A 23,541-nucleotide genomic window follows, 5' to 3' on the forward strand; every position below is an offset into this window, starting at 1 on the left:
ATCACTCTATAGTTCTAGGTGGTGCTACTATGTTGTTTCTACATCATTAAGTGCTATATATTGTAAACCAAAGTTGTTGGTTACTTTATCTTACTATTTCTGGGATTATAATCTATCATAAACTTTGTATGTTTCCTTGACTTGTCTATCTATCTATGTGTTGTCTATTTATTTATATCCATCTAACGAATAAAGCTTCAAATACACAAAGCCAATAAAACTATTGTTATTTGCATCAATATGTTAGGTAAACCTTAAATAGTTAAATGAGCCTTGTGAAGCTGAAGGTGATATTTAGATATTTTACTTTCACTTTAGAAGATTTTCATCTATTTATATACATGTGTGGTAACAAATTAAGTGTTCAATTTCTTGTTGTGTAAAATACCATATATGTTCCCTGCATGATAAATTTTGGACATTGTTATCTATTTTCACGATTTTATCTTTTATTGCCAAGGGAAGCACAAATAATATTTTTAATGGAATGGTAGAAATAGTTTTCTATATGTGCAAGATCCTTATTGATATATATGTTTATGATTTGGTTACAATCGGATTTGAGTTGAATTAGGGGTTAGGATAGATTTTGAGTTGGACTCTATATCCTGGGGACATAAATATGAGCCCAACCATGTTTTTTAATGGAAAATCCCAACCCTGTTGTAAAAAAGAGATGACTTAGTGACAGGTTTGGGTGGTGACAAGGCCACAAGAGCACTCAGATACCAGTGTAACTGTTGTTTATGTGGACACGCTCTCATAGTCATGCCTCATGGATGCAGGCAAACAGCTGAACCTATTTTCAAAGCATCGTGCCTCAATATTATTTTTGTTTGTGCATTTTCTTCCATGATATTTATGCTTTCGTGTTCTTAGGTATTAGGTTTGTAGAATATTTTATTGAGCATGTACTCTAACAAGTGGTATCAAAACCCTGTTGTAACAAAGACATGACTTAGTGACACGTTTGGGTGGTGACAAGGCCACAAGAGCACTCAGATACCAGTGTAACTGTTGTTTACGTGGACAAACTCTCATAGTCATGCCTCGAGGATGCATGCAAACAGCTGAGTCTGTTTTCAAAGCATTGTGCTTCAATATTGTTTTTGATTGTGTATTTTCTTCCATGATATTTATGCTTTGGTGTTCTTAGGTTATTAGATTTTTAGAATATTTTATTGAGCATGTACTCTAACAAGTGGTACCAAAACCCAATATCTCATTTTTTTCTCAATCCTATGTGTCGCTGCTGATTTCGGAACTTGGTACGCACATAGCTGAAACACATACCAATTTTTTTTTATTGTTTAACTTTTTTTCCTAAAATGTATTCACATTTATATCCCTGGATGTTTAATTTGCGTTTTTGGACCCTAGGGTCGGCGCCGTGGTCTATGGCGCCAAGGTAACATGTCTCGGCGCCGTAGACCATGGCGCTGAGCCTCGATATCTAAATGGCGTGGCAGGACGATGTGGTGCTAATGTGGCCGGGCTCGGCGCGCCGTGGACTATGTCATCAGGCTCGGTTTCTATAGTCCTCTGCTCAGCACCATATCTTGAGCCTCGACCTTATCTTCTATTTCCAAGACCGCTAGGCTAGCTGCTAGTTGTAGTAGCTGTCATAGTCCTGAACATAGCCCCTCCATCTCATGAGCAAAGCAAAATATGTTTTTTTAGTTCTTCAGGAAGTTGGATAAAGCTGGAAATACTAGCTTCTTCCAATCCAATTTCTCTGTTATCTTCCCTGAAAAAATGTTTTACCGAATGTTTTTGAAAATAGTTTTAGCTTCAGTGCTGAAGCTACTTCATGATACTGAAAATTTTACTTCACTAATGAAGCTGAGCTGTACCAAATAAGCTCTCATTTAATTCATTTGCTGCTGGTTTGACTAGATTCACTCAAAGCTTTACTAGTGAGTGGTGACTATATACGATTTAATATTGGAGCAAGTTTTGATGAATGCAAATTCAGATTTGAACTCTTTACTTTGTATTCGTATTCAAGAATATTTATATTCGTAATTATATGTCACAAAGAAATTTAATGTATTCAGATATCCGAATTACATCCGTATTATTTTCACTTTTCGAAGAGTCAAACATTTTTAACTTCGACTAGATACATAAAAAAGTTATTAGTATTTATGGTACATGATAAGTATTATTAGATTAATTATAAAATATATTTTTGTAATAAACTTAAAATTTTGACTAACCCAAAGCGGACACTTATTTCTAGATAGAGAGAATAGGTGAGAGATGAGACATATGCATACTCTACCTGATGTGGGCCGTGGGGAAAGGAGATGCACAAAAAATAGGAGATTGGATAGATCCATATGCGCACACACATGATGAAGTGAAGCAGGCTATAACTACTGCATGCAGCCATGAGCCAAGCACGCTACTCACCTCTCAGCTAGTACAAGTCTACTAGAGCTAGCATTCATGAGCTTGCTTTGATTCCTTCTTCGACGCCAAAGGCAGAAAGCTTACACAGGCCACGTCTTTTCCGATCCTGTACATGGCCGACGCGTGGGGTAATATCGCCGAGCCTTGTCCACGTCAACGCCACGATAGATGTCCACGCTCTCAGCGCCTCCAACCTTGGCACCGTGGCCCTCAACATCGAGACGTAGTACCATGGCACCGTGGGTCATGGACCCCCTATGTCCAAAAACGAAAATAAAACATCCAATGGTCTAAATGTGAATGTTTTTTTTAAAAATAAACTAAAAAATAATAAATACAGAAACACATACGGATCAATATTTTTTGCGAGAATGTACATATCAAATTACTAGCAGATGCCCGTGCGTTGCTACGGGAGAGCCTCAATTTTTTCTATGCAAAAGAGTATAAAAAAAGAAACTACATGTAAATATATCTTTGAGATCTCATTGAAGTAGAATGTCAAACAACAACAGACAGGACACCTGAAGTGCTAACCAGTTGATATTGTCCAACTCCAGTTTTGGCCTGTGCATAGTTCTCAAATTATTGCGAGGTTGCTTTACAACCATAGCTCTGTACAGATTCGTGGATACCTTGGAATACCACGATATTTGAGGATGGAATTTAATCAGCACCAGCGTAAAAGTGTTCTGATTATCTTCTTCCCTAGCTATGCAATCTGACCCACCTTCCTCCATATCTCCATTGACTGAAATGAACCACAGCATAGGTAGGAAATCCAACGATAAAAATCCTGAAACATAAATCCTGCCCACCACCACAAGCACTCACTCGAATAAACGTAACTTTTGACAGAAGTGTCAATGTGGTCATGCTTCACCAGCTGCGACACCATCATCCTGCCTAACATTGTAGCCACCTGCATTGATCGATGATAAGTAAGGTCCCTTGCATCCTAATAACTGATACAAATATGTTAGTTGCGCAGATAATAGGAACACAGAAGATAAAATTGAAACATGGTATAATATCAAAATTTCAGCTTCATTGACTTAGGATCCAGGATACTGAAACTCAATCAGTTTGGCATATGAAAATGTTTCTTCACATGCAAAAGGACTTATTTAAGGATAAGGTGTAAAGTCCGCAAAACAAACTGAGCTTGGACTATTGCGGGAGATAGGTAATAGTGCCAGGCAAGACTACCGGCCAGCCTGGGCTATGCCAGGCAAGTCTGCTACCATTTGGTTCTACCCGCAACAGTCCAATCCAATATGGGTTGGACAGAGTCTCGCATCTAATCAAAATGGCCTTGGCCATGGGCTGAGGAGGAAACTGATGTGCCTAGCTGTGGCTTTGGTGCTGTGTGCACCTGTACTCCACCAAATTACTAACATCCATGTTTTGGAGACTTATTATTAACTAGGGGAATTACAACAGAAATTCCAGGTTAAAGTGCCTAATGTTGGAGACATATGCCCAATAGTCAGCCCACTTGGCCCATGAGGTTGGCCCATTAGCATCTCATATAAATGCTAATCACCGGCCAGGAGGGGATTAACCCTAATACCAGATAGCCTCCACATACGTGAGAGCCTGGCCGCCGCCCTTGTGCGTGAGGACGTACAGGAGGCTGCCGCAAAGGCTCCTGCGGTGGTGTTTCATCTGCTGCAGTCCACGTGCGTCGACGAGCGCTAGTACGCTACGTCGCCGCCATTCTCCTCTCCGTACGCGTGGACGTCCATAGAGGTACTGCTGCGTAGCGCACTATGTCGTACTGTACGACTACTTCCTCGACGTCGACTATATCGACTACGCACGTTTCGCCAAGTCTTCCGCTGCGCCGCACATCGGGAAGGTACAATCTATGATCATTTACATGCAAGTGATCCTGTTTTTTACACAGTTATTAATTTGTGCTAGCGTGTAGCCCTCCGCGTATCCCAACAGTGGTATCAGAGCCGTGCTTGCGTTGTTTTTTATCTAGATTATTTTAATGCAGTTGGCTGTAGAATAGATCGTTTTAATGGATAACATTATGCGTGTATTGGATTGCTTTACCCCGTTTTTGCTTCCTCATTATGTGACTGGCTAATCGGCCATATTTACGACGGCGCACGAGCATCGCGCGGCTGACCACGAGGTTGTGAATTTATATAGCGAAGCGGTTGATACACAACTGTATGGCTATTCCGGCTAGAACGCTATGCTTGTTAATTTGTAGCAGCATGCAAAATATCTGTTCTATTCGTCATCGGCTGGCAGAGCCAAATTGCATGTTTTAAAAATATATATACCCATAACGTGGTTCGTAGAAACGTCTATCTCGTTTTTATAGAGAATGATGTGATGGTATGGCCTCAAAATCATATGTGTTGATCTGTGTGTAATATTTGGTGCAGCCTGTGTGTCACTATTTATTACAACTGGGTTGAGGTTGTTCGTTTATTGTATTCGGCCTGCGAGTCGTCCTATGGAGTGCTCATGTGATGTAATTTACATTTTAATTTGCTATTAGTATGTAATAGGCAAATTAAATTATGTAATTTATCGACATGAGGTAAGGTGACTCGGCGACCACACCGTCCAGAAGAGGGCGTTGAAATTAAGACGCCTAGGAGTAGGCATCCTCACCCGTTGCTGGCGGTCGCCTAGACGCGCTAAGTTTCATTGAATGAAAAGAGGCCATACTATCACAATAATTTGATTATATGTGATATTTATATTTATACACTGCCTGTGATGAATATAAAAATCCGTCATAAAAATTAAGTTTTTATGCCCTTCCAACAACTGCACCTTTTGGGTCTTGTTAGTAGGTGATGGGTCTGTCAAAGCAGGGCGCCATCTTCTACCTTGATCTATTGGGTGGTGTCGGACACCACAGCATAGTGTTGGTTTACTTGACGAAACTATCAAGTTAGACTTGGGTTTTGAGGCATAGCGTTGGAAGCCAAGATATATGATATCAACCAACGAACAAGAGTCGCATTGGATGCGATTGGCGAGCGTTGCCTACTTAGTTCACTATGATGCTAGCGGCGATGCCAAAGCTCACTAGTTCCATAGGGAACGTGGGGTCTCGTCCCACTATGCAATGTCAAGGGACATTCACAAAACATAGTGGGGTTTCTTTTATTAAAAATGTTTTAATGAAAGTAGTGCTAACCGTTGCATATCTCTGTTGTTGTAGAAAATGTCAAGCAACTCGAGTTTTAATTTGCGATCGATCCTAGAGAATTGTTCTTAGGCAAGAAAAGAAAGAGTACGTTCTTGATACGCCTTACCCGGATGAGGCTCAGAATTTCACGCACAACACTAATATGTATCGTGCTTATGTGAAGCACACTGATGACGCTGTGGATGTGCAGTGTCTGATGCTTGCTTGCATGAACTCTAAGTTGTAGAAGCAATATGAGAGCACCAACCCGCACGATATGATCGTGGGGCTGCGTGGCATGTTTGAAAACCAGGCAAGGGTTGATAGGTTTAACACCTCTAAATCTATGGAGAAGACACCATATGAGATATGGACTGGGAAACATCCTAGTTTGCCATTCTTAAAGATTTGGGGATGCGATGCCTACGTTAATCGTTTGACGCCAACAAAGCTCTAGCCCAGATCTGATAAGTGTATCTTTGTGGGATATCCTAGGGAAACCAAAGGATATTATTTCTACAACCGCCAAGAGAACAAAGTGTTTGTTGCTCGGAATGCGGTCTTTCTTGAGAAAGAGTTTTTCTCAAAAGAAATTAGTGGGAGCACAGTGCGACTCGAAGAGGTTCGAGAAACACAAGAAAATGTTCTAGTTTCCACTAATGAGGAGGTGCAGCAAGATGAGCCGGCAATCGTCGCTGACCAACATGCTGAACCCCAACCACGAAGGTTAATACGGGCACGTCGCGCACATGAAAAGTACACGTTAATAACTATGGGGCAGCGTGACATCTTGTTGTTGGACAATGAAGAGCCAAACACTTACACAGAGGCGGTAATGGGACCGAATTCCAAGAGATGGCTTGAAGCCATGAGATTCGAAATGGAGTCCATGAGAGATAATCAGGTTTGGAACCTGGTTGATCCACCCAATGGCGTGAGGGCCATTGAGTGTAAATGGATTTTCAAGAAAAAGAGAGACGCCGATGGAAATGTTCACATCTACAAAGCAAGACTGGTAGCAAAAGGTTTTCGTCAAATTCAAGGTGTTGATTATGATGAAACATTTTCACCTGTCGCTATGCTAAAGTCTATCCGGATCCTTCAAGCAATTGCCACGTATTATGACTATGAGATTTAGCAAATGGACGTCAAAATGGCTTTCCTTAATGGAAACCTAAGTGAGGATGTGTACATGACACAACCTGAAGGTTTTGTCGACCAACAAAATGCTAGAAAAGTTTGTAGACTCATGAAGTCTATATATGGGCTGAAGCAAGCATCCCGGAGCTAGAATCTTTGTTTTGATGAGGAACTTAAATCGTTTGGCTTCTCAAAAAATGAAGCAGACCCATGTGTTTACAAGAAAGTTAGTGGGAGCGCACTCATGTTTCTGGTCTTGTATGTGGATGACATACTACTGATTGGGAATAATATTCCACTAATGGAGGAAGTTAAGACCTCATTGAGAAAGAGTTTCTCTATGAAGGACCTTGGAGAAGCATCCTACATTTTGGGTATAAAGATCTATAGGGATAGGTCTAAGTGCTTAATTGGATTAAGTGAAAGCACGTACATTGACAAGGTGTTGAATAGGTTCAACATGATTGAGTCCAAAAAGGGATTCATACCTATGTCACATGGTGTAACCTTGAGTGATACTCAGTGTGCCTCGACGCCTGATGAGCAAGAAAGGATGAGTAGAGTGCCTTATGCTTCGGCTATTGGCTCTATTATGTTTGCCATGATATGCACACGGCTAGCTATTTCATATGCTCTAAGTGTTACGAGCAGGTACCAATCAAACCCAGGTGATGCTCACTGGGTAGCAGTTAAAAATATCCTTAAGTACTTACAAAGAACTAAGGATCAGTTCCTAGTCTATGGAGGTTCTGAAGAGTTCATTGTAAATGGTTACACTGATGACGGCTTCCAAACCGACAAGGACGATAGCCAATCATAGTTAGGATATGTCATCTGCCTCAATGGTGGGGTAGTGAGTTGGAAAAGTTCCAAGCAAGAGACGGTCGTAGATTCAGCAACAGAAGCTGAGTATGTCGTGGCTTCAGAAGCTGCAAAGGAAGTTGTATGGATCAAAAAAATTATTTTTGAGTTGGGTGTGGTCCCTAACTGCTCTAGTCCGATAGACCTCTATTGTGACAATAATGGTGCTATTGCATAAGAAAAGGAGCCTAGGTCGCACCAAAAATCCAAGCATATACTGCGGCGCTATCACCTGATCCGAGAGATCGTTAATCGAGGAGATGTGAAGATATGCAAGGTGCACACTGACCTGAACATGGCAGATCCGTTGACCAAGCCGCTACCACAAGAAAAGCATGAGATACACATAAGAGCGATGGGCATAAGATGCTGGCATGATTAACTCTAATGTGAGTGGGAGGCTTATGATGATGTATACCTTAACGATTGTCATAGGATGATGACATCATGTTAACATTTGTAATTTGCATGTTTCAGTGAGATGTTCCATGACATTTTTTTTCATTATATGTGATTAACGAATGTGTGATTCATTAGTGAAACTCCATGATTTAAATTGAAGACGTACTAAATGAGATCCCCAACTTCTATCCGTCATGTGGGACTGTGATGTAGAGATAAGTTGGTACATGTGTTGGGTGGATGATCACGTTTCACGGGTCATAGCGATATTGGATATTTCACCAACGATGTAGATATGTGTTGGGAACACAGTGTCAAATCGACCCACTATGAGACACCGTGAATATGTGCTATCGGTTTGTCTCACAAATGACACACATACTAACGTCCTCTGACCTGAGATCGACGTAGTCTCGGATTGTGTAAATCATACTTTGGGGCTTCCAAACACTACTCCATAACTGGGTAGTCATAAAAGTAGCTTGTGGGTATGATCTAAAGCAAGTCGAAGGGTGCGTCGAGTCAAGATGGGATCTGCCCCTCCTGTATCAAGGGGAGACTCCTCTGGGCCCTCTCGATGTATCAAGGAGAGACTCCTCTGGGCCCTCTCGATGTGTAGGAACTGAAAGTGCATGGCCATGCCCTGACTAATGGTTAGTCGATAAATAAAGTTCTGCACGGAGCGAGAAATGGCTGGGAATCAAGGGTAGCACTTCACTCGCCTTGTACTTGGCTAGGTGTCGGGTGACAGAAGGACCTAGTAAGGGCGAGTGTTATAGGTTGTGTAAGATATGATCTTCGTGGACTTTTGGGAGTTAGTATGCCTTGCTAGAGGCCAATGCTAACTATTGATCGGAAATAGTTTCCTCGTCATGACCATTGGTTCCATGAACCTATGGGGTCACACACTTAAGGAGAAAGAACACAAAGGACAAATGGATCAATTGGATTGAATCCAGGATATTGCAGTACATGGTTATAATGGTTGGTGGACTCTTGTGCAAGTGGAAGATTGTTGGAGACATATGCCCAATAGTCAGCCCACTTGGCCCATGATGTTGGCCCATTAGCATCTCATATAAATGCTAATCACCGGCCAGGAGGGGATTAACCCTAATACCAGATAGCCTCCACATACATGAGAGCCTGGCCGCAGCCCTTGTGCGTGAGGACCTACAGGAGGCTACCGCAAAGGCTCCTGTGGTGGTGTTTCATCTGCTGCAGTCCACGTGTGTCGACGAGCGCTGGCACGCTATGTCGCCGCCGTTCTCCTCTCCTTACGTGTGGACGTTCATAGAGGTGCTGCTGCGCTGCGCACTACGTCGTACTGTACGACTACTTCCTCGACGTCGACTACATCAACTACGCGCGTTTCACCAAGTTTTCCACAGTGCCGCGCGTCGGGAAGGTACAATCTATGATCATCTACATGCAAGTGATCCTATTTTTACGCAGTTATTAATTTGTGCTAGCGTGTAGCCATCCGCGCATCCCAACACCTAATAGCTCCCCATGAAGCTTTATTGTTGTGAATTTAAAAAACACATGATTAAGACATCCAAACAACCCATAATTAGAATGGATCAGGCAAATGAACAACCTACCCTGGGCATAACAAAGAGTTGATGAACCATCTGACAGCATTCCAACCAAAACCAACTCAGAAAAAGAAGGCCTGATGAAATTTCTTCCATGTGCCTGGAGGTCCATAAAGGAGAAAAATAGGTGAAGTACTTTGCTGTAAATAATCTCTAAATGCATTCAGTGGAATGAAATAACAAAAACCATCTTCATCAATAAACATTAAGGTAAGGTAGAGATGGAAAATAACAACATATGCATAACAGCACAGTGCCCAATTGTTGAACGGAAAGTTATTACAATATGAAATGTATAAATAATTAGCTCTAAGCAAGACCAAATGCATTGTTTCAACCACAATACAATTAACTGAGTCTATAAAAACCAGTGCATCTCAAAAAACAACTCTCTCATCTCTGGATTTGACATTTTGAGTCAACTACTTTCTCATGCTTTGCAAGTCACTCAGAGTCAGGCCATATATTGTTAAAAAAATAGTGCCCTGAAGCTTGTGATTATCAGGTGATAAGTTGTTCCAAAAAACATAATTGGATTGCAAGTAAGCTTTCAGTCCTGTAAACAAACCTAAGGACCATGTATTTTGCTACTGGAAATTAAAATCCGTCAATTATAAAGCTATTCAACTTTAGAATAATATCGTAGAAATTAATGTATTTGAGTATTGACCATAAAATCGTAGAAAGAATAGTAAAATTTGAACAAATATATTGAATATAGCTAGCTAATTGGATTGCAAGTGCATTCCTGTATATTGAACCGAGGTGTAATGCAAGATAATCATATATACTGAGTCTAATTTATAGGAGAGCATACCTTTCATAGCGTCAAGAATGTCTTGGATGCTGCAATAAGAGGAAACATGCATCGCCATCAGGTAAGAATTTAGCAGATCCCTGTTTTTGGGCCTCGTAGGATTGAAAATAAATTGGGACAGATCTGGAAACTCTTCAATTTCAATTCGCACAAATGGAGCACGACCAAAATAAATCAAAGGGAAGGAGAACATTTCATTGTAAGGTAAAAAAACAAACTAAAAATTCTACAGAAATTTTATGCATAATGTACCTAGAGTATTTAATTCTACAGTACCATATGGGTATTCTCAATAGTGCAGTTCCTAATTTGGTAAGTAAATTAGTATTGACACCCATTTGATAATATATTGTTTAGGGAAAAAGTAGAAACAAGGTTTTTGGGTGGAATCAGATCAAATCGAATTGAACAGGTATTTTCGGAGCTTACCCCTTGATTACCGTCCATGGTGCAGTTCTAGACCGTGAGTGTTAGTACCAGCATATAGGAGAAGCAAATCGAAGTAGTTCAGAGAACCGAGCTAGGCTCGGGTGGCTAGCAGAGCCAGGTGTGCTCGCTGCTGGCGTGTGAATCGAGTCATGTCTCTCACCGGGATTTATTCCAAAAATAATCTACATCCTCTATCGCGTGGAGCCACAAAGGGATTGCGATGCTCCCGTTGCCTACGGAGTCATGGAAGGTCCCGGTGATCTCAAGAAGAACATGCTCGTCCAATCTGCCTATTGTTGTAGATCTAATTGTGTATGCATGGTGTGTGTGGGGTTTGTGTGGGTAGTGTGGGCGTGTGTGTTCGTGCATAAACAGATACTACAGCTGTACCCAGATGAGAGGCTTTAAAAAAAATCGAAGTAGTTCAGATTCAGAAGAACATAGAACAAAGAAGTGCTTGAGTACATAGTATTTGGTTCATATATTTCTTAAACTCTCTCATCTCTCGCCATCTAGACTTATACTAGTTCGATACGGCTCTTCTCCAGCTGGCTGCGGCTTCACGCCCATTCTGGGCCCTAGGTCCTTGCGTTGGGCCATCGCTCTCTTGTGCTCCGCCTTGGCCCATCTTCATTGCTGGTACCGCGCACGTCTTCAGCGCCAGTCATAGCTCGAAATGTCAATGGGGAATTCCCCGTCGGGGGTTACTGCCCCATCCCCGTCCCCACGGGGGCAAATTTCTCCTGTCCTCGTCCCCGTCCCCGTCCCTGTGAAGGCTCGTGGGGAGCACTTCTTCCCCATCCTCGTCCCCACTCTGGGATTTAATCCCCGCGGGGATCCCCATCCCGGCATCACCAGTATACATGATAGCAAAATAGGCATTTAGCAAAGTAAGACAATAGATTTCAAATTCACCATCAGTGCATCACCAACTAGGAATCCAACATAGTTTGCTTGGCACAATAGCACAAAAGTAGCAACATAAGTTTACAAGTTCATGGGCTCATAGGCATTACAACACAAAATGACAAGTTCATAACAATCTTGGAGGCGGGGAGGGCGAAGCCATGGTGGCCGATTGTGAAGGCTATGCGGGTGCGTCTCCCGTGATGCTCTACAGGCCCTGGTGGTGTGGATCCGATGGTGAGCTGCTGGAGAGGAGCGAGCGCGACCATGAGAAGCAGCTACAAGCTAGCCAGCCCCCATCTCCGGTGAGCGTCTGGTCCTCTTTCCCGTCTCTGGTGACTGCAAGTGGTCGGTTGCTGGAGGTGGAGTGGCCGCGGTGCTGGGTTTGCGTCTCTACGAGTCGCGACTCACGATAGGGAGCGACAACGCCGGGGGGGGGGATTGGGAACGAATGGAAAGGATAAGGTTAGGGTTATAAATTGCCTTATATATGTACGCAGGAATTAGGCCTTAAACATTTCGGGTCCCCGCAGGGAACGGGGACGGGGGCATGTATACCATCCCCGTCCCCGTCATATCCGATGGGGATGATTTTTCCCCATTTAATTCCCCATAGTGAGAAGATTTGTACCATCTTCGTTCCCTAATGGGTGAATTCCCGATGGGGACTCGGGGAACGGGCCTCGTTGACATCTTTAGTCATAGCTGCACCGCTCCTGGACTGCTGACAGTGAGTTCCAAGGTTGCCATGCGCGGGCTCGTGGCCATCGTTGTCTCCTTGGTAGCCACGAACAGATGAACTACCCCCACCACGGACATCATGGTACTGGTAGCTGCCGCCAATACCACAACTTTTGGATAGCCGCCACAACCACAGCCACAACCTCGGCCCATGGATGCCGCAGCTGCCCGCCATGGACTACAGGAATCAAGGTCTGAAGGAGGACGCCGCGAATCTCCTGCTCGGTGGAGAATGTGATGAAGCCGAGGTCGTATCTATGCTGCCCCTACCGCCGATGCCCGCTCTGCAGCCCTTCGTGCCTCCACGGCGATGAAGGCGCATGGATCCGAGGGCACTCTTGCTCTGTGTTGAGGAGGCGACGGCGCAGAGCAGGGCGGGGTGGCTGCGGCGAGGGCAAGTCGAAGCGGGGAGGGGACTCTTTCTTTAGTAGAGAAGGGAGTAGCGCCGGCTCGCCTGCTCTGCGAGGCCTGCCTCGTGCGCTGGCGACGCGGCGTGGAGGGAGTCCTGGTTGGGGAGGGCAATAGGGACAGGCGGCGCTTAGGGCGGCGCTCCTTCTCCTTCTCCTTCTAGGCGCTCCGTCCTCAGAGCAGTGAATGACGCGCGTCGCGGGACATGGTTGTGCGAAGGCGGCGCGGGACAGGACGCGGCGGCGACACGAGTGGACGCTAGGACCGAGCAGAGTGCGTGGGGCGTAGGGGAGGACAGGCTGCGTGGGAGGATGCAGGAGGAGATTGGGGCGGTGACCGGGCGGCGGCGACGAAGCGGAGCGCAGGGAGAATAGATTGGGGGCATGGCCCACATGTCGGCGCAAATAGGAGTTACTGACGTGGCCTGGGGTAGCGGCTTCACCACGGCTACTGAACGGTCATGTTTCCTCTTTTTAGGAGTAGAGATTTAGCGTGGGAGATAACCTACAAGGTAAATCCAAGAATGTACTGCACGTTCGAGAATAATTTTAAGGAAAAATTATTTTTAATTTTCAACATGCTTATATGTTACTAATAATACCCTTAAAAGTGCAGGTATACATCGAGACTCTTAGGCCGTTTTTGTGACGCAGAGATTTTATAGGAATCATAAATTATGTATTAATTAATTAATTTTTATAGAAAAACACAGGAAATATGAGAAATTTTCATGTTTCAAATGGGTCATCGAGACTCCCAGGAGCTCTTTTTACCACACTGTGGGACGACACTCTTTCTTTTGCTAAAAAAATCAATATAGGGTTTTACAAAACTCCTGAATGTGCTATAACTTAGCTCATAAACTTGGCCTATAGCCAAATACTTAGCTTTATTATTGAGCTTGCTCCGATAACCGTGCATTCTTGGAAATTGTATGTTTGAGACAACAATCCCAGCCAGGAACATGCATGATTTTGTTTTGTTCTAATAGGAACACGCTGTTTAGTTACATATATATTATTCTTTCAAAATAAGTGCACTTTAAGTTACAACATAAGTCAAACATTATTAAGTTTAACCATATTTACTACAAAATATATCAAATTTTATAAAACTAAATAAGTATTATTAGATAGATTTATCATTAAATATATTTTGTTATATAGTGAAATAGGTACAGGACAAATTAACCACGTAGAAGAGGAAGGAGAAAGAAAGAAACTGATGAGTTATGCGCTTAATGACCACATCAGTGGTCGTGGTTTATTTTCATCCACTCAAGGCCTTGTTTGGCTACACCCATATCCACCTCATTCCATTTTTTTTAGATTACACGGTAACATCAGACACTCACGATGTACGCATACTCACCCATATGAACACACGCACGTAAATCATACCCCTATGAGCACCTTCAAAGATGGTAGATTGGACAATCAATCCTAACACGTACAAAGAATGAGATGGATATGAGTATAATCAAACAAGGCCTAATGTTGGAGCAATACATACTATGATGTATTCTTTGTGGCGAAAAACAAATAATTTCAGCCATGGGAAGAGAAGCTAATTTTTTGTTGCGGAATAATAAGTTATGAGCAGTTTACAATTAACTGTGCATTTTTTCTTGAACAGTTAGTTAGACTATTTTACATTTAACCTGGTCCGGCTGCCTCCACCGCCGCCAGGACCCGAACCGCCCAGCCACCGTCCCCACCGTTTGACCTACCTACCTCCCCGGGCCCCTCCTTTTTTCTAATAAGGTCGCCAGAGTTGGGAGAGACAGAGGAGAAGCTCGCCGAAGCTGGGAGATAGAGAGGAGGAGCTCGCCGGAACCCTAAGTCGCAGATCGAGAAGGAGGAGGAGGAGGAGGGCCTATCTCGCCGGCGCCACATGGGGAGAGAGGGAGACGCGAGCGCATGGGCATGGGGCCGCCGGCACGTGGGAGCCGACGCAGGGCGCAGGCCACTGGCTCATGGGAGTAGGCGCGGGGCGCCTGAACGCGTCCTCCGTCTCAGACTACTGAGATGTAGGAAATGTGAAAAACGATATGTAGTGCCTGTAGCAACGCACAGTATTAATTTATTATTAGCTAAACTCGCTCCATTCCATTCTTATTGTCTGATCGATCAAGTGGATGGAAGTTGGGAACCGTTCAAAAGTTTTGCTGGCTACATAGTTTTAGCTATGTTTTTAAAACTTGCTTGACTTCTCTAACACTTCCACCAAAAGAAGAGGGTGGGAATCTTTTAGCTGCAAGAACCCTTGGCTCTTCTTTACCTGGTCCATCCTATGCGAAGTGCTCATGAAGTCGATGCAGGCATCCTTAAGCGTGCCGCAGTGGTGTCGATCAGCCAGCCCCAACATATCCGCCACGTTGTTGACGTCAAGCCTCTTGGAAAGAATGCGCTCGCAGATGAGCTTCAGCCGCTCCACGCTGTAACGGTCTGCGGCCGTGAGCAGCTCCCAAACCTGCTTGTCATTGTCCTGGCTGCCTTCTTCCTCGCCTTGTTGGTTGCTGCTGCTCGCCGGCGAAGAGTCGGTGTAGATGTAACGGAGCAAAGCCCTGAACGTGTCGGCAGTCATGGCGCTGATCTCGATGGGCTGCTCCCCACTCTCCTTCATCTCCCCATAGAGCTGCGCTTTGAAGACGCGTGATCGCATGGCGAGCACGATCTTGTGCGCCGGGATGAGCTCACCGTCGACGGAGAAGGTGACGTCCGCGCCCTCCCTTGTCTCCAGGACCTCGCCGAGCTGGTCCAGCATGTCCGACGGTGGCACGTCGTCAATCTGACTGCCTATTGTCGTCTCAGGATCGTCCTCCGGGACGATCGTGACCGTGATCTGCAAGACGAGCCGGCCGCTGTCATCGACATACCAAAAGCACCGGTCGCTCAGGAAGACATAGTCCAGGTCCCAGCGGATGTCCTCCGACGACACAAAATACTGCGGTGGCGAACTGTACAGCGTAGTCGGGAGCAGGGAGCTGCGTAGTGGGTCGATGACGCTGAGCTCCCAGGACGCTTTCACCTTGACGCCTCTGGACCAGAGATGCAGGCTCATGGACAGGCACGTGTTGCCGCCGTAGATCTTGCGGCAGACGAATCGGGCGGACCAGTAGTGGCGGCCGGTGGCGAAGACGTTGGACTCGATGCCGCCGGGCGGGAGAACCACATGCGCGTAGCCGCCGATGGGGTGATGGATGTACACGCCGTGGTACAACACCGTCGCCGACCCCGTAACAAGGTCCATGGTCGATGGATCCGGCAGGCGAGTTGCTTGAAACACCGGTCCCCCGACGCCGTGGCTACTTAGATTTAGATCTCTGATCTCGATCGGTTGTTCGGTTAGTTAAATAGGAGTAGCTCGGATGGAAGCCTACATTCTCGGGACTACAGATCGATCCCAGGAGACACCCGGTGGACTACGTGAGCAGGCCCACGATTTTCAGGAATACAGATCGATTCAAATGGCCCGCGGTCGACTACATGAGAAGGGTCCACAATTACCAGCACTACTACAGAATGGACTTGTTGTCCCGGGCGGTAACAGCCTTTAGTCCCGGTTACCGCGCCGGGACAACTGATCCCGGGACTAAAGGTGGAACCTTCAGTCCCGGGTCATCGAGCCGGGACTAAAGAGGGACCTTTAGTCCCGGTTGGTAACACCAACCGGGACTAAAGGCCCTCCAGCCGAGCGAACCTGGCGCATCCTTTAGTCCCGGTTGGTAACACCAACCGGGACTAACGGTTCACCCTTTAGTCCCGGTTGGTAACCCCAACCGGGACTAAAGGTTCCTTTTCTTTTTTTTTTTTGTTTAATTTGTTTTCAGTTCAGTTACACGTATTTGTTTAATATATAATATGTTTTTATGTACGTATTCTACGCTGCTAATATAAATACACGCATGCGTATAATTACATCTAATTCTCATCTTGAGCATTATTATATTCGAATAAAGTATGAAACTATATATATATATATATATATATATATATATATATATATATGTATATATACAACACTTTCATAATCTTGTTCTCGAAAATAACGATATCAATAAACATTTAATTTACATCATTTATTCCTTAAGATCAAAGTAGAACTCGCCGTTGGGATTTAGCACTTTTTCTAGAAGATATCCTGCTATTGACTCTTGAACTGCTTTCAGATGGTCTTTTTGCATGACCCTTCGTTTCAACCATTCAGTCTTGCATTTGAAATAAAAGGAAAAGTATTAATACACATATATGTATATATATTCATTTAAAAATAAATAAAAATTGATATATACGTACTCTGAGGACATCTTTAGGAGTTCTTCTTATGTGCGCAGTGATAAATTCACAAACGTAGTATCCACACAAGTTATTACCTGGTTCCTGCCGCAAACACCACTGTACGAGAAGAAGATTATTCTCATCATCTCACACGTAAATTGAAGTACGATATAGTAATTAAACACGTGGGGAAGTGTATATAGTACAACTTACTGGTATTTCAACTACATTAAGTGGTGCCTTGCAATCCTTACGATGTTGCCGAATAAACTCTTTCCAAACCCTGTGCGACCAATAATGTACGATCGTTAATAAATTATGGCAAAGTCTATTCAATAATAGTTGTGCGCGAGAGATCGAAATTACCCCTGGATAATGTCTATCATATCTTGGTATAGTGCCCGTTCTTTTCTCAACGAGTCAAAGATTAGTAACCGACTTGAGTTTAACTCAATGACAATGAGTATCCAGTGAAAACTGCATTGGTTTATACACACACGTACATGCATATAAGTTGTATTGATATTACATAAAATGTGTAGACTACATTATTATTAACACTTACTCAAAGTTGTACGGGAAAAGTATTGTTGTCTTGTCGTGCTGCTTCACGAAGAACATCATGATATTCTCCTGTGCTTCAGATACCCATCGCTCCTTGACAATAATACCGGTTTTGAATACGATATAAGGATCAATGAAGCCAACACTGGTGTCTTGTATTCTTTGGAGCTCTGACATCTGGAATCTGTATATAAATATAAGTTACATGTGAGGATAATTATATACACGTACGCATGGAAGTGAGTTTATTAAATAAAAGTAAGAATCACTTACAAACAAAAGGAGCTAATGATTGATTTGTCCAGAGCGTCCATGTGGTATAGTTGATGCAATTCTTCGAAACTAATATGTAAGATGTCATCGCCACGGAAGTAATGATGGTCTCTAAATCTGACAAAGATCCACTGCTCACCCCTGCCACACGCCTGCATGTACCACTTGTTGAGCAAGTACATTTGCGTACCCAATTCATTCAGAGCCGCAGGGTTGTACAGACTTTTGCCATATTTATAAGTCTTCCAGGTATCAACTTCCAGGTTCTGGATTGGAGCTTTGCCCGTCAATTGATCCAAGGTTAAACCAGTATCTTGAAAAAAAGCATTAAGGGCTTGAACCGACACTTCTCCAGAGTTGTCTGGTCGATAGACTTCTATGTTGGAACCATATTGATTAGCAACAACAAGATTTTGCATTGGTTGCTTCTGTTGTCCGAGCTGTGGGACATCCTTCCCTGATGCTCTTTTCCTTTTCTTATCTGCATCATGTGACTTCACGAGGGAGCGGTCATAGTCTGATAGTGGCGAAGGCTTACGAAGTTCAATCATCTTTTTCTTGTGAGCATCGACCTTCTGCCTCAGCACCTCTCGTGGTAGGTAAAAGTACGGCTTCTCCTTAAGCTTCGCTTGACTCTTCTTTTTGGTATCTATAAAAAAATCTTTCACTTTTTTGTCTTCTTCAGCTGCTATTTGCTCATCAGTTTTTTCAGAAAGTATTTCTTGAGAAATAACTCTTTTTCTCGGGGTCTTCTTTGCCGCCGGGACCTTAGACGTCTTTGTAGTGCGTCGCTGTGGAGGGGGTGGGGGCGGTGTTGGAGACCGGCGTGGAGGCGATGTGGCCGGTGTTGGTGGAGACCGGCGTGGAGGCGTTGGAGATCGTTGTGGAGGCGGTGGGGCCGGTGTAGGAGTTGGAGATCGTCGTGGAGGCGATGGGGCCGGTGTAGGAGTTGGCGATCGCCGTGGGGATGAAGTCGTCTCGCCCCCCGCGACGCTGTGATGAGATGGGGAATGAATGATTAGGCTAGGCTGGGGGGAGACCCTGCTACAAAAACAAGTTGTGTGTCAATTATTTTTTAAGCCAATAGAAAATTAATGGAAAATAATATTTCATTCACTTTCATTCGTACCTAGGGTGAGGTAGGGGAAGCGGTGGCGCCCCAGGAATGATGATGAAGCGTTTGCGCCATTGAATAAATGTCTTTTCTGCTTCTCCTAGTGTCTTCTCCCCATCACCGCCTTCAATGTCAAGAGGAACATTGCTGTAACCTTTGAGCACTCTATCGACCGAGACGCTAGCATATCCAGGTTGAATAACTGACCCATGGATTCTTGGTGTCTTCGTTCGGTCTATTGGAGATACAACCCCGACAGCCACCATGATTGATGCATTATTACCATCTGGAATGTGCAGCTCACATGTTGTTAGAGGCTCGGTAATGTCATCAACAGGGAAGCGCAACCCAGCGTCGTCTTGAATAACTGGCAGCTCCGTAGAAGCACAACTACTTTTCATCTGACCAACGGGGCTAATGGTGACTCCCGGCGTTGATTGCGATTGCATTTGACTCATTGCTAGCTGCACTTGCCTCTTGATCTCCTCCTGCATTCTTGCCTCAAGAGATTTTTCTCGTTCACGTGATTCAAGCAATGCTTGTCGTGACTCGTCAACAAATTGCTCCAATGCACGGATTCGTTCTGCCTCCTCATCCTTCTTTCTTTGGCGGCTTCTGTAGGTATCCTTGTCTGCTGGGAATGCGTGTAGCCACGGAACCGCCCCATAGCCTCTTGTTCGACCACCGTGTTCGGGATTCTCTAGTGCATATGTCAATTCATCCTTCTCTCTGTTGGGCTTGAAAACACCACTATCAGCTTCTTCCCTAGCACGAGCTAGTCTCTGTGTTGCTCTCTCAATTTTTTGGCCGAAAATTAGCTTGCCAGTGTCTAGGTCTAGGCTTCCCCCATGAGCGTAGAACCAATTCTTCGCGCGTTGAGGCCAGTTCTTCTCTATTGTTTCAGGTATGATTCCCTTGGCAGTAATCTCTGCTTCTAGGTTCTGCCACTTGGGAATAGCACTCTTATAACCACCTGATCCCATGCGATGATGGTATTGCTTCTGTCGGGCATTCTGCCGATTCCTCATCACACGTTCCTCACTGTCTTGGGATGTCTTGTATTCTACGAAGGCATCCCAATGGGACTCCAACTTGACAAACGCCTTAGCATTGAAATTCGGCGTAGCATTCTTCAAGATAAACTTTTTATACAATGTCTTCTTCCAACTCTGGAACAATGTTGCCATCTTCTTCATTGTCCAATCCCTCACTAGCTCCTTCAAAGCATCATCTGCTTGTAATGTGAAATGTTGAGTGATATCACTCCAAGCTAGGTTCTTGTCACGATCAGATACAAAACTAACATTAGGAGCGGATATCTTCTGCTTCCATTCACGAGCACTAACTGGGATCCTATCCCTTACAACGAACCCACATTGATTGACATATGTCTGAGCATGTGGTCCCAATGGTTTGCCGGTGTCGGTGTCGAATTCTGATATTATGAAACGGCCCTCTAATGGCTTTTTTGGCCCTCGGACTTTCCTACTTTTGTTGGTGGTTGATGTAGATCCAGAGACCGGCTACATGAGTACAAACACAACGATTAACAACAAATATACGTACGCATGCATCTATAAGAGATGATAGATAATCGAATATACCTCGCCAGTATTTTCTTGCGCGACAATTTGTTGATCTTCAACCACCGGCATATTCAGGATATCCTCATAATCAGCAAAGTACTGACTCGTGTCATCTACATCCACATTGGTGCCGGCGTTGATAATATCCGCCATTATGTCATCACTCAAGTTATCATTCGGAGCAGCCATTTGTATCTTCAAGATAACACATAGATAGAATTACTATGGTACATAATATAAGTACATGTGATAACACATATAGAATTACTAAATCCAATTAAATATAATAACACATAATATTTCATCAACATGGAAATAAGTACATGTATATATATACACATAGAATGATACAATATATTTTCTCTCTCTCTCAACACATAGAAATAAGTGCATATGTCTATATCTCTAGATATGCATGTGATACACATAGAATGTCTCTCTAGATACAATTTTCTCTCTCTCAACACATGAAAATAAGTACATGTATATATACATATAGAAATAATTAAGTACATATGTATACATATAGAATCTATCTCTAGATATAATATATATAGAGAGATAGAATATATAATTACTAAATCCAATTAAATAAATCTAACATGAAATTAGATAAACTAGTAAGATAATACATTTTAATCTAACATATATCAAAAACTATAATAAAAAACTATCTAAAAAAACTATCTAAATAAAATACTAATTAAATTTTAATACATTTAAATCTAATATATCAAAAACTATCTAAAAATAACTAAAAAACTAACAATAAACTACATGTACTTATTTTAATCTAACATACAGCCGAGACTTTGTAAAAAAAATCTAAAAAAAAGCCGATCGAGAGCAGCAGATCATATCGAGTTCGATCGACGGAGGCCGTACGGCGTGGGCGCGCGGGAAGCGTCGGCGACGGATGGTGGGGTCGGGTGCGGCGGCGGAGACGGGATGCGGCGATGCAGGCCTGGAGAATGGCGCGGCCGGGCGGGGGTAGACGACGACGGCGGCGCGGCAGAGACGAGCTCGACGACGGCGGATGGCGCGGCCAGGCGGGCGGCTGAGCGACGGAGGCGAGATCGAAGATGAACAGAACAGACGTTCGATATATATAGCCTGCGACCCTTTAGTCCCGGCTGGTAACACCAGCCGGGACTACAGGGCATTTAGTCCCGGCTGGTAATACCAACCGGGACTAAAGGTCCAACCCTTTAGTCCCGGTTGGTCTTACCAGCCGGGACTAAATGTCCTTTAGTCCCGGCTCGTGTTGCCAGCCGGGACTAAAGGTATTTTTTGGCGGGCACCTAAATTGCCGCCCACCCTTTAGTCCCGGTTCTTGGTCTGGGCCGGGACTGAAGCCCTGAAAAATTTGCCAACCCGCCAGCGTAATTGGAAAGGCCTGGGATTTTGTTTTTGTTTAATACTAGGTTAATCAATTAATTCCATAGCAACTTCAATACTTTGCAATATTTATTTTAAAAAATACTATTGATTAACTAATTATTTATTGTAAATAGGAAAATTTTGTAACCTAAAGTTTTTAATTTCTTTTATGAATATAGAATATAAATGTTACTAATACTAAGTATTTTGTTAATGCAAAAATATATTTCTAACTTAAAATTAATAAAACTAATATTATTCGATAGGAAATTTATTATCACATTATTGTAACGTCAATGTTTCAATTTTTTCTCGGTTTTTGACCAAAATTGACAGGAATTTTTTGTTGAACCTATAAAAATAGAGAAAATGTAGTATTTTTTGTTCTACAGCTTTCTCAAATGAAAAAATGGCCTATATAAGGATTGTATATATTGATGAGCTTAACAAACTCGGTATTCAAAACTTTTCAATTTGAGACAATCTAGGGTCCCGAAAACTAGTTTGTAGGCGTCGAAATTTAAAAATCACAAATTTGAACCGTCCAAACTTTCTCAAATGGAAAGTTGACCAAAACAACAATTGTAGATCTTTTTGAGTTTAACAAACTTGGTATTCAAAACTTTTCAATTTGAAGTCATTTAGAGTTCATAATACTAGAGTCAAAGTGTTGTTTTTTTATTTGACCAAATTTGACTTGGTCAAACTTGCTCAAATGAGACACTAAATGACCTCAGATGAAAAAACTCTGAATACCAAGTTTGATCATCTCAGAAAGATCTACAATTGTTACATAGCTCATTTTCCCATTTGAGAAATTTTTATCAAACACTAGTCACAACTTCTTGAATCTCATATATACTTTCTAAAACTATGTCACACACTTGTGAAATTTGAACTACATTTTGTTCAAGCTTTCTCAAATGAAAAAATGGCCTATATAAGGATTGTATATATTGATGAGCTTAACAAACTCGGTATTCAAAACTTTTCAATTTGAGACAATCTAGGGTCCCGAAAACTAGTTTGTAGGCGTCGAAATTTAAAAATCACAAATTTGAACCGTCCAAACTTTCTCAAATGGAAAGTTGACCAAAACAACAATTGTAGATCTTTTTGAGTTTAACAAACTTGGTATTCAAAACTTTTCAATTTGAAGTCATTTAGAGTTCATAATACTAGAGTCAAAGTGTTGTTTTTTTATTTGACCAAATTTGACTTGGTCAAACTTGCTCAAATGAGACACTAAATGACCTCAGATGAAAAAACTCTGAATACCAAGTTTGATCATCTCAGAAAGATCTACAATTGTTACATAGCTCATTTTCCCATTTGAGAAATTTTTATCAAACACTAGTCACAACTTCTTGAATCTCATATATACTTTCTAAAACTATGTCACACACTTGTGAAATTTGAACTACATTTTGTTCAAGCTTTCTCAAATGAAAAAATGGCCTATAT

At 43.0% G+C, this 23,541-nt stretch overlaps 2 protein-coding genes across 2 annotated transcripts in view; one reads left to right on the forward strand and one right to left on the reverse strand.

The window, feature by feature from the left end:
* The first annotated feature begins 6,458 nt into the window (after window positions 1–6,458).
* The window catches only part of LOC136469017 (uncharacterized mitochondrial protein AtMg00820-like), a 36,318-nt gene continuing 19,235 nt past the window's right edge, over window positions 6,459–23,541 (forward strand). Inside the window, exons 1-2 of the mRNA XM_066467373.1 lie at window positions 6,459–6,603; window positions 9,161–9,389. Of these exons, the coding sequence (XP_066323470.1) occupies window positions 6,459–6,603; window positions 9,161–9,389 (374 nt within the window). The remainder of the gene's footprint in view (window positions 6,604–9,160; window positions 9,390–23,541) is intronic.
* LOC136475394 (BTB/POZ and MATH domain-containing protein 2-like) lies at window positions 15,074–16,132 on the reverse strand. The gene has a single exon (XM_066472900.1). The coding sequence runs from the start codon at window positions 16,130–16,132 to the stop codon at window positions 15,074–15,076; it is 1,059 nt and encodes a 352-aa protein (XP_066328997.1).

This window comes from Miscanthus floridulus, chromosome 8, assembly GCF_019320115.1.
Source record: "Miscanthus floridulus cultivar M001 chromosome 8, ASM1932011v1, whole genome shotgun sequence".
NCBI classification, from domain to species: domain Eukaryota; kingdom Viridiplantae; phylum Streptophyta; class Magnoliopsida; order Poales; family Poaceae; genus Miscanthus; species Miscanthus floridulus.